This window comes from Pteropus vampyrus, unplaced genomic scaffold (assembly GCF_000151845.1).
Source record: "Pteropus vampyrus isolate Shadow unplaced genomic scaffold, Pvam_2.0 Scaffold54, whole genome shotgun sequence".
Lineage (NCBI taxonomy): Eukaryota > Metazoa > Chordata > Mammalia > Chiroptera > Pteropodidae > Pteropus > Pteropus vampyrus.
The window spans coordinates 2,792,202-2,805,158 of NW_011888835.1; the positions used below are offsets into that span (position 1 = coordinate 2,792,202).

The window sequence follows — 12,957 nt, forward strand, 5'->3', positions numbered from 1 at the left end:
GTCTTTTCAAATTAGTGTTTTGGGTTTTTTAGTATAAATACCCAGAAGTGGAATTACTGGATCCTTCTTTGTCTCTTGTTATAGCCTTTGTTTTAAAGCCTACTTTGTCTGGCATATGTACTGTTACCTAAGCTTTTTTGTTTGTCTCCATTTTCATGAAATATCTTTTTCCATCACTTTACTGTCACAGTCTGTGTGTGTCTTTTAATCTGAAATGAATCTCTCATAGGCAGCATATATGAGTCTTGTTTTCTTATCCATTCAGCCAGCCTATGTCTTGACTGAAGCATTTAATTTACATTTAAAGCAACTGTTGATACATATGTAGTTATTGTCATTCTATTACTCATATTGCTTTTTCTTTTTTTCTTCTTCTTAAAGAAATCCCTTTAACATTTCTTGTAATACTGGTTTAGGGGTGATGAACTCCTTTAGCTTCTTCTTGTCTGGGAAGCCCTTTACCTGCCCTTCCATTTTAAATGATAATTTTGCTGGGTAATCTTGGTTGTAGGTCCTTGCTTTTCATCACTTTGAATATTTCATGTCAATCTCTTCTGGCCTGCAAAGTTTCTGCTGAGAAATCAGCTGACAGTCTTATGGAAGCTTCCTTGTAGGTAACTCATTGGTTTTCTTTTCTTGCTTCTCTTAAGATTCTCTCTTTGTCTTTAACCTTTGGCATTTTAATTAAGATGTGCCTTGGTACAGGTCTTTTTGGGTTCATCTTGTTTGGGTCTCTGTGTTTCCTGAAATTGTATGTCAATTGTTTGCCCAGGTTAGGGAAGTTTTCTACCTTTATTTCTTCAAATAGGTTTTCAGTTCTTTGTTCTCTCTCTTTTCCTTCGGGTATCCCTATGATGTGAATGTTGGTACACCAAATGTTATCCCAGAGGCCCCTTAAACTATCCTCATTTTTTTTTTTTTTTAGATTCTCTTTTCTTTTTGCTGTTCTGACTGGGTATTTTCTGCTACCTCAGCTAATCTGTTGATTCCTTCTAATGTAGTCTTCAGTTATTGTATTCTTCACTTTTAATTGGTCCCTTTTTATGTTTTCTATCTCCATTTTTATGTTTCTTGTCTCTTTGTTGAAGTTCTCACTGAGATTATTGAGCATCCTTACAACCAGTGTTTTGAACTCTGCATCTGGCAGATTGCTTCTGTCCATTTTGTTTAGCTCTTTTTCTGAAGTTTTGTCCTATTCTTTCATTTAGGACACGTTCCTTTGTCTCATTTTGGCTGCCTCCCTGTGTTTGTTTCTACGTGTTAGGTAGAGCTGCTATGTCTTCCAGTCTTGGTAGAGTGATCTTATATAGTAGCTATACCATGGTACCTGGTGGTGCAGTCTCTCTGATCACCTAAGCCAGGAGCTTCAGATGTGTTCCTTGTGTGGGTTGTATGTGACCTCCTGTTGTGGTTAAGCTTTGATTGCTCTTGGCATGTCACTAAGAGGGACTGACTCTTAGGCTGATTGGCTGTGAGGACTGGTCGTAACTACAGTGGCTTAACTATTGTGCAGGGCCTCTTGGGAAAGGCTTTGGTGCAGGCCATGTTCAGCCTCTGCCTGTCCCCCGCCCAGGGCCACTTGGCCTGAACCACAAACCAATCCTCAGATGACTGCCCTTCACATTGGGCTTGGAAATACTTGTGAGGGTCTAAGATGCAAACTGAGGCTGGCTGCCACTAGTGCCGGGCTTAGGGTTGCTTAGCAAGAGGTACAGGGGACAACAAGGCCAGATGCTGCTTGTCTGAGGTTTGTGAATCTTTTAGATTTAAGGAAAGTCTGCAGCATGAGCCATGTCAGGCCATTCGTATGGAAAAGCCAAAGGAAGCAGCTTGGGTGGGCCTGTAAATCTGTGATATTTTCCTTTTCGACTATAAGTCAGAGTCGGTATCAGTGTTATGAAGATTAATTCAGTTCTTTAGAAAATAATAAAAATTTTATAACAGAATCTCCATCTAATCTGTAATATGCTAATTTCTGTGACTATTTTTTAAGTATATACATTCTTTTACTTTACACTTTCCTGCTGTACTTTGCTCTAAAACCCATTATCATCTGATTTTAAGCCATCTTCTTTATCAGAATATGAATTTAATATTGCCAAGGGTACCTTTTTCTTATGAATGATGTCCATTATCTATGAGTTAATACATATCATTAACTCATAACCAAAATAAAAAGGATTATAAAAGAAGTGAGATAAAAGGAAATAACTATTTCTAATATGAGTTTATTTCTAAAATCTCATTTTATGTTTATTAAAACTGTATTCCAACTCTAAATTAAGTCACATGACTTAATTTTTAATTCATAAATATTAAAATGTTTACCAAAATAAAGTAATTTACAAGAATTTATGTTTGACTAGAGTTAAGCAAATGAATCACGAGCATTGTTTCTGATATACAACGCAGCTCAGTTTACCAGTCTGTGTTTGACAGTGGAATTTTACTTCAGGGAAATTTGAAATTAAATGATAATTATCTAGTTTACTATCAAACACACCCACAATTTATAAATGGAATTTTGGACTGAGAGACATATAAAACTGGAAAATAAATGTTAAAGACTGGAATAAAAAATAATTATAGTTAGAGATGGAAGAATTTAATTCTATCATTATTGTCTACTAATATGGTAAAAAGCCTTATATTTTATATTGGCATGACTATGACATACACATTTAATCACAAAAAAAAATCCTACCAGGGAGTTTTAATGGCTGTTTTAGACAAACTAATGCTTACTTTGACTATTTTGACTATTAAATATCTTATCATTATTGTCTCTGCTGGTTGTGATGACACTGTATTCATTAAGATGATGAATTCCACCAAACAGGTTCATAAAGAAGTAAAATAAGTTTCCTTTTGCACTACAAATTTTTTTTTTTTTAATTCTGGGCAAAACTAATTATTTTGCATTGAAAGAGACTTGAAAAAAATGATATAAATAAAAACAAAAATAAATAAAAACAAAGTACAAGAATAGGAATTATTCTCAAACACTGTATATCAATGAAATTCAACTTTCTATTCTCTAAAAACTCAGTAAATGAAAATAGCTAGCTTACTTCATAAGCTTAAAATAATGCAGTTAGTCTACATATGATTATTTTTAGATAAGGATTCAAACAATTTATGAATTGTCCCATAGCATGGACTCTCTAAAAATTAACTAATACCTACTATAATATGAAAAAATACATATTCTTGAATTGTGCTAACAAAGTCCGCTGCTACCAAATTCCACAGTCTTTACCAGAAAAGTAGCCTATTTTCCCAAGTCCAATATTCCCATGGTAGTCAACTACACCTACATTTTCCGAACCAAAAGTTTCGATCTTTACTTATCATGTCACACTCCCACTACCAACCTTGAAATCATAAACCTGACTCATATTGACAGTTATTCAAATTAGAGGAGCAGCTTCATGATTAGAATTATGGGATATGATTCCTGGCCTTTCATTAACAATGTATATATAAAGATTCAACAATAAAAACAGATGTCTAAACAAAATTAAAATATGTGTGTGTATCTAACTAATTAGATACATATATATGTATATATATATGTGTGTAAATACATATATACATGTATATATATACACATATATATGTATCTAATTAAACAGTTTGATTCTGTGCTCTATTTTTAAATATAAGTTATATTTATGATATAAAAAGTTGTTATACAGAGGAAACTGCTTCTCAGTTTTACTTACAAAAATAAACACTATTTTAAAATTGGATTCTACAGAAAAGTGCTTTTTCCTTAGAGAAACATGGGCATACTTATTTGTGACAGTGAGAAATATAAAACCTAGTGTTTTCTCTTTTTAATTGTGGTTCCTGGATTCAAATTTTATGTTTAATCACTAGTTTTAAATGATTTGTGCCTCAGCTAGAAACTGTTTCTCACCCATTCCATATGTTTATCTTTTTCTACTGAAGCATCTTTATTCACCACATGTCTGACTTTTACTATAAGAAACTCTTAATATCTTTTGATTTAAACAACAATAAAGTGTTCGGCTATTGTAAATCTTTTAACAGATGGAGAAACTAAGCCTCAGACAACTCAAACAGCAATTAGTAACTTCACAATTCAACCCTCATCTTCTGACCTCAAATCCTCTTCATTCCTAATATATTATACTGCATCCCTGATAATCTTATTTATCTTTGTTCAGTCATTGTGCACATATATTTGTCAAAACATTACCAAATGTAAAAAATGGAATAACAACTACAAACCTATTTTCACGTAAATTATGTGCATCTAAAATGCGAAAGATCTCTGTGTAACTGAGGTTAATAACAGTGTATATTTATTCAACATAATTTGAAAGTTCTATTGAACATATTTTCTTACCAAAAGGATGCACAGCTGATCCCAAAATGATGATAACCTCTTTGAGAACCTATCTAAAAATATTTTTCTTCAAAAATTGAAAACAGACTGTGTTACTCTTGATGTTATGTTTATTATAGAGAGAAAAAATATCTTTAAAATATTAACCTGCACAAGAAGAATGGCATAAACAAAATCATGGAAGAAAAGGAAAAAATCAAAATGCAACGAAAATCTATAAGGATTTAGAAAACTTAATTTATAATATAGAGATAGTCATATATTTAGATATTTGGAAGAGAATAAATGCCGCAATTCCCAAACTTACATGCCAAAGATAATTCTGTAATTACCTACAGCTACAGCATCTTTGACAGCACATTAAAAAAAGCATAAAATGAATAACTTAAAATGAAAAATGTTGTAATACTATTTCAAATGTGAATAGTTGAGCCTTATGGATAAAAAATAATACTTTCAATCTTCTAAAAGTAAAAATTTCTGTATGAGATAATTATCATCTGAAAAATCTTCCAATTTAGAAATTAAGAACACATGATCAAATATTTATAGAAATAGAAAAGAAATAGATTTAAAGTTTATAATAAGGATCAAGTGACAATAATATGAAAATTTTCACAAATAAGACAACTTCTGAACATGCCAGTCAAAGAACAGTTATTCTACTTAAGTATGAAACAGCGCAATTCAAGTTCTCATTAGAAAAGTTTAAATGGACCTTGAATGTAGGAACAATACTGAAAAACAAAGACTAATACAGTAAAATGATGCTGAAATGATTTTCATTGGGGACAGCTGAAAATTAAAGAGGAAACATTTTTGAAGCATAGAAGAAATAATAGTTTTGAAAGAAGAGGTTTCTGGTTTAAATAAAACTCAGGGGGAAAAAAGAGATGTTTTTGCTTATTTTAGATAGGAGTAGACTCAATGTGGGACCTGGGGGAGGGAAAGCATTTTCCATATCAAAGGCATTTTATTTAAATAAATACTTACTACTTTTGCATTAGAACAGAACTACATTGTTAGCAGGTTCTCCTTAAATTCCACTTACCCCTATTTAAATTATAATATTTGAAGGAATAATGAAGCTAGCCTGTAACATAATTTGAAGGAGGTTATGTTAGAGAAAGCATGTTGACGTCTCTATGTGTCTATTCCATCAATTATAAGACAAACTATAAAAACAGCTCATGTCATTCAGGAACTCTTAGTAGTTTACAGTTAATTTTCATGGTATTTTATACAATCGCAGGTTAAAGAGAAAAATAATCGGTCTTTGGAAACCTAAGCTCTATTAGAACATTAAATGTTTTCAAGATAATTGATAAATCAGTGATAATTACTTAAGAAGAATATGAGTTATTAAGAAACCAGGTTACATGGAGACTTGGTTGTGACTTTTCTATACAAATTTTCTATCTTGAATTGCTTTTAATTTAGATGCCACTGAAATTAAATGGTAACAAGGAACAATCTAGAAAGCATTATTACCACTTCATGCTTGGGAATGTATTTCAAATATATCAGAATTATGAATTTTACAGCTATTTAAATTAGCTTATTAAGTTTTTCAATCTAAATTTATTTGATTACAGTTGAAAATTACTTCTCCAAATGAATTTTTGTTTTCTGGGTAAAATATTATTTGAAGATAATACAATGAGAAAAATTAAACCTGAATCAGGAAATTTTTTAAAGGCTACAATGCCTTGATTTTATTATAAAATCAAAGCTTCCATTTTCTTAGGCCATTTTATTTTCCCTATATTGTGTAGGTATCGATCACACCAAAGATTATCTTCTTTTGAGCTCTTTTCCTGCTGAAAATAGAAATAATTCATACTCCATAAAATACTTCCTTGCTATTTTACTACAGTGAATTCACTGATATGCTATATTTGTGCTGAAACCAGACAGTCAAGGCTGGAAAATCAAATTGAATCTTGAAAGCGCTATAAAAGTCAATTTAAGATCACCAAGTAGAATACTGAAAATCAAAAATACACAAATCTACTGGCGGCTTTGCATTATTATCTTATAATGCAAAATAACCTCATCTAAAGATACCCGTTTCATGAAACTGTATTGCATAAAAGAAACAAAGTATCACTCTATTTTTGAGAAAAAAGATCTATTTTTTTTTCCTCCAGGTTGTTATTTAAATATAAAATAAGTGCTATTTTATTTTTATTTATATTCACATAAAGAGTAGAAGCCATCTGACTTAGATTCCATGAATCCAGTAGAAAAGATCAGGATTCAAAGATAAGACTTTTGAATTTCTGCCATGTCATTCTTCTGCCTTTACTTATGACAAAGGGGTGTCAGAGCCATAAAATCATGCAGTTGGAAAACTCAAGGGAAAAGCTCAATCCAGAGACAAAGAGGCTCTACAACAATTCTTTTCAGTAAAAAAAGTCCTCTGATTTCTTAAGGGCACAAAAATTTTAGAAATTGAAACTAGACACTCAATAAAATATTATTACAAATTTGAAAGTGACACTGGCTGAAATTGCTAAGATTCAAGTTACTATGCACTGGACAGCTATTTTTAATGATATATAAAAATAAGTTTTTCTATGAAATTTAATTTTACTTTTAAAATATAGTATTTTTGAGTAATATACTCTGACAAATGTTGATAATATGCATAGCTTTAAGAACATATTTACATTTGTACTTCCATTCAAATTAACTATATTAGAAACTATAGCTTTTTCTACAGTAGATTTTGTCTAAAATCTTTGCTTTTAATTTATTACATCAGTTTATCTTATTACAGTGATACCAAATACACTATTCTAAATGTCAAAATACCAAATACTATTATTGTGAGAAATCTTATGACAGGACACTTATAGAGAGGTTGCTGGTCTGCAAAATATAAACTAATTGTTGAAATCTGTGTTTCAGAAAACAATATGTGGTCTACCATTTTAGGTATTAAATATAAGCTGACTAAAGTCACCATACTAAAATTTCAAAGCACTTAGGACTGAAAACTATTAAAAAGGAAAGGAGGGAAAAAAAAAAAAAAGATCAATGGAAAAATGTAACTGTGGCAATGCTCACTATTCCCTGAACAGTAGCTGATACACTACTGAGAATGAAACGAATTATTTACATAAGTAGTCAGAGGATAAAGTACACTAAACCCACAGTATATTACTGAACATTGTAGAAGTTATAGTTTCATTAGTACTCACTCCATCTTCATCATAATCTTGTTCTAAACAAAGAGTTTTTTTCATTTTACTTCAAATATTATATCCCACTTATTCAAAATTATGTCTGTTAATAAATATGCTAGACAATATCATCCTAACAAGGTTAATTAAACTAGCAATAGCAAATGTACTATATTAAAATGAATTTCAATTGATAAAGAGACTATTTACAACTGCAGGTTTTCTGCAGTGTTTTATGATATGGCTTTAGTTAGCATGTCCAACTACTGAAGCACTTTACAAACTATATAACATCTGTTACATATTACCTTTTAGAGGTCATAATATTCTTTATTATGAATATTGTGCTATAAAAATCAACTAACTTTTATACTGTAATTTAGTTAAGATCACATTATTGCCCAAGCAAGAGAATGACTATTTTTGCTTACTCAAGTAATCATTTGTTAATGCTAAAGATATTTTACTTCCATCACAAAATGCAGTTGTGTGTACCAAAATCATTTTACACATTTTACAAGAGGCAGAAGTATTTATTAAATATACCTTGATACGGAGCACTAAATCCACGATATCGGTGATTGCTGTCTGTAACAAAATGCAGTCTGAGCCAGTTTTTGTTGCTGATAATTGGTGGTGGTATATTCATTCCAGATAACCTGAATTATGAAAGACAACAACAAAAAAATTTAAAAAGCTTTTCAGCAGTAAACGTTTTCACTGAATCGGGACCTCCAACATTTTTCTACCTGTATACAATATTCATGAGTTTGCATTATTAAATTTTAAGCACAAATAAGGTAGTTATTTATGCATAGAAAAGTCAATTATAGAATAGTGTGATTTCAAACACATCCTGCTCCAATTAGGTTGTATATATTAATAAAATCAACTGTAAACAGCATGACTTTTGAGTCACCCAAATTTATTACATTGATAGTAATAAACATAATAGAAGCTGCACTGATGGTGCTGGTCACTGTGTTACCCACGTATGTATTAATACAGTATAATTATAAAGCAGAAAGACTTCAAAGTAATAGATATACTTTTTCCATCCAATATATTTTCAATATTTCACATTTAATGGCAAATTTTGCAATTTCATTTTATAGGACAATACTATTTTAATGTAATTTCCCAATGTGATACATTCTCATGATTAACTTTCTTTATAATACATACTTCTTTAACACACTGGAAGTATGCTTTAACTGACAGTCAGTTAAACAGAAAACAGATTGTATTTTGGAATATATATTTAGTCCCAACATATCTAGTCACAAAGTAACCATTTCATAATCTCCATAAACCAAGGCACTTAAGGCAAAATTCTGAAACTATGCCCCAGATATGTCTAGGTATATGTTATAAAGCTAATGTAAAACATTCTCAAAAGAAAGAGTATTACACAGTTAAGAAGAATTTTAGACTAAGGTTTTATAATAACCAGTATGTGATGTGTATATATCAATCATCAAAGCTTAACAGTTTTCTTCATCATAATGCAAAATAGACAGCTGATTTATTTGTTTGTGTGTGTGTTGGAGTGAGATGATTATAACTCTTATCTGTATGCCTGGCAGTCAATTATTCTAGGGGACCAGTAGGAGAACATTGGAATATCTGTCATCGTACACGTAATCAGTGGTGAGGTAAAGAGATGGTGATGTAAGGACTCTTTATCTAATACCCTCTTCTTTTATCCCCCAAAACCAACATTTACTAGGATGTTTGGGAGCTAACCATCACTTTCGGTGAATGACCACCTGCCATGGAATACATAAAAATTTACCTTTGTTATATCACTGTGCCCGTGGGTATATAAAATGGGCTTGGCAATGTTACTGTGTAATCCAATTTTCCTGGATTCGGACATGACAAGTTGGGTTTTATCCCACACATTTCTCATTTCTCTCCCTGCTTTGGAATGTATTCTCTTTAACTTTTCCCTATCAACACTCTTTTTTCTCTTTTCATAGGGGTGACCCTGTTTATTTGTCTGGCTGGCTGATTTTTCATATCTGAATTTAGTAAATATATGTAATTCACCTGTATAATTTTAAGACTTGAGTTTTAAAATTTTGCTTTGTTACTTTCAGAAAATATCCAAGTTACATTTATTTTTGTTTGCTGTTGATTGGTTTGATTCAAACAGCAAATTGGATGAAAAAATATTTGGACTTGGTATGATTATATTTTCAATAGTATAGCGTGTTTCCCGCCAGAATTTGATTTACATTTTGGTAATCTTCGATTCCCTGATTTGGTGAGCATAAATATCCACTAGAAAAATTTTAAATTATATTTTGACAGTCTGTACAAATTTCTAAATTTAAGGAGATTATAATGTTGTAATGGTTGTAATATAATAAAGTACAACGTTTGGAGAGAGGTCCTTATGAGATCCAATAAATGAAAAGCAACTCAACAAGGATATCAAGAAAATTGAGATAGGAAAGAAGATGAAGCAGACAATAAAAAGGATAAATTCCCATCATTCTCAGGTACATCAAAGATAATTTCAGCAGTAGAGTTCAGTAAAGGAGAGTAATAGCTACTAAGGAACTAGAGTGTGGAGCCTGAATTCACCTTCAGGAATTGACAAAGGTGGAACTGAAGATATTAGGACTGCAATAGCTAGAGGCATAACATCCATGAGGTGGGAAAATAATGGCAGTTTAGCAGGGGTGGAACTAAGGGGATATCCCTGACAGCCTCAGTTCTTCAGCTCATGAAGCGGACTGTAGAATAGCCAAGACACTGAACTAGAAAGCAAATGGGCCATAGCACCCCCTGCCACAAAGAAAGAAAAGTATCTTCATTGGTTATTAAGGGTGTTACATAGAATTTCCAAATGTGGTCAACCAGTACCACTCATTATTTAAACACGACTTGCAAAATATGACTTTGTTTATGGAGAAGTCTAGTAAGTGAATCTACATATTTTTGCAATATATTTCACATGTGATCTGATGCTAGAAATGAAAGACTCAGAACATATGCCACCTAGAATGATTCCATTAAATAATTAATTTAGAAAATCAATTACTTAAATAATAAAAGAGATATTTCTTAAATATAACTGATTGGTACTCTATATGAAATAACTATAGTCATTTGAAAGTAAGCTCATAAAGGTTCATTCCAGTATAAAGTCAGTGAGACTCATCTCTTGATAATGAAGAAATGAAGTATATTCAATAATTATTTACTATGCACTTACTATATGACAAATACTGATGCTAAGAGTTGGAAGTACAGTTGTAACAAGATAGACCAATTCATGATTTTATAAAGTGAAAATAAAGACAATAACATGAATAAATTAATACATTCAGATGGAGCAAATGATATACAAAAAAATAAGAGTAATATGATAAACAATATCTAAAAAAGAGTTTCCAATTGTTCTACCTTTTCCACTTTACACTCAAAATAGCCATATTCATGACTGCATGTCTTAGATTATTAAACTGAATTTTAGAAGAATTAAATCAAAGAAAATTATGAAAATAACAAATGTTATAAATATGTAACCTACTATAATTATTTGCATCCAGGTAGAATTCAAGACATGTCTTTTGAGCAATGAATAACTTTAAATGAACAGTAAATTAATAATGACATAAAATTTAACTGAATATTTAATGTAGAAATACTGACAATAACATAGTGCAACTTGCCATAATTCATCTTCTCATAGATTTTTATTTATATAATTTTCTGTAGAAATAAATCATACATTGATATTTAAAATTAGATGCAACATTTTCTACTGTAGACAGTCCCTTAGAGAATATGATTTTGACACTTACAATTTTTATTTTTAAATCAGTGAAGTGGAAGAAACCTAAGCAAACCAAAGGTCTTTATCACTTTTTAAAAGTCCCTAAAACTATTCTGAGCCTAGTCTTCGGCTTATAATTCTCTTGCCAGATCTTCAATGCTGTCATCTGTTGATCTCTGATTCTCGACTTTCTCAAAATTGTACTTGTAACAACAGGTGTCTTTGATGTCTCTAACATCTATTTTTTAATCTTTCCAGATTTTTAAAAGCATTCAAATCTAATGTTCTGTCCTTCCCCATCTTTACAGCTCATAGGCTCAGTCAAACCTTAAACAGAAAATTATTCAAATCATCACACGTACAACCGGAACTCTCACTCTCCCTCCACAATTCTCTCACTCTCCCTAAATTTACTTTGCTCTCTCTCTTGCTTTGCTCTATTGTTCCTTCATTCTCTCGCTGTCTCTTCCCCTCTTTAACACTCTTGACCTCCTTTTCTCCTGTGGCAATTAGATAAAACTCATTCCTCACATCTCCTCAGTTCTCCACAATTTTGTTAGAAAAACTGTCCTATACTGAGCTGCAATTAGTTTCTGAAAATTCATTTGTTCATCTTAACTCAAGGTCTTTTTATGTACTTTTCTTTAGGGCTGAATAAATACCCCCCCCTTTTTTTTACCTTTATTTACTTTATTCTTATTTTCAGTGAGCCAGCCATAAAGTTTCAAGTTTAAGATAAATGTCTAATCCCCTTCTCTGTCCTCACAGAGCACATTTCCATATTCTTATCACACTATTTATTATTTTTTAAGTAGTAAATTTTCAGTCTTCACTATTATTTTATATATTCTTTGAAGGTAAGTTATTAAATCCCTGGGCTAAGCACAATAAATTGACAAAAAATAAGTATACACTGATACTGTTTATCACAAAAAAATAACTATAAGCTGTTTGGGCACTTGCCCTATCTTTTGGTAGCTATGTATGTATCCATACTTTAAGGTAAATTTTCAATAATTCAATTTCATATAATTATCAAATGCCTTAGTTCTTCTTCATTTTCTTTATTCAAGGCCCACTCAAAATTCAATCTTCTTAAGGCTTAAATTCCCTTAACTAAAGGTTATCCCTCTATTCCCTGAATACCAAACTCATTTGTTAAAACTATATTATGGCATCGTCATTGCTTTATTCTTATTATGTTACACATATTTTATAAATTATAAGAAGTTGGAAGCTGGATCCACATTGGATTTATCTCTGAACTTACAAGCACATTTCAAATTATAGATAATAAATAGATGCTATAATTAGATGAAGTAATACTCTATTACAAAATTTCTTAAAGTGTGTTCTACTGAATATTAGCTACCAGAAATGACTTGGGGATGGGGAAAGGTACAATAGTCAAAATATTTTTGAATTTTTCTTTTGTAACCATATCCTCTTACAGAATTTCTTAAATTTACTTCAACTACCATCCTCGCTTTTCCATGCTTTGCCATAAAATCAAATAACCTGCAGTGGAATTATTTTATAGAACCCTTTCAGAAACCACTAATTTTATTCATTCCTTCATGTCTAGAAAGGAATGCATTTTATAG

At 31.1% G+C, this 12,957-nt stretch overlaps 1 protein-coding gene across 1 annotated transcript in view; it reads right to left on the reverse strand.

Annotated features, from left to right (window-relative positions):
- The window catches only part of CSMD3 (CUB and Sushi multiple domains 3), a 1,080,109-nt gene that overhangs the window by 716,134 nt on the left and 351,018 nt on the right, over positions 1-12,957 (reverse strand). Inside the window, 1 exon segment of the mRNA XM_011360386.2 lies at positions 8,110-8,222. Coding sequence (XP_011358688.1) covers positions 8,110-8,222 — 113 coding nt within the window.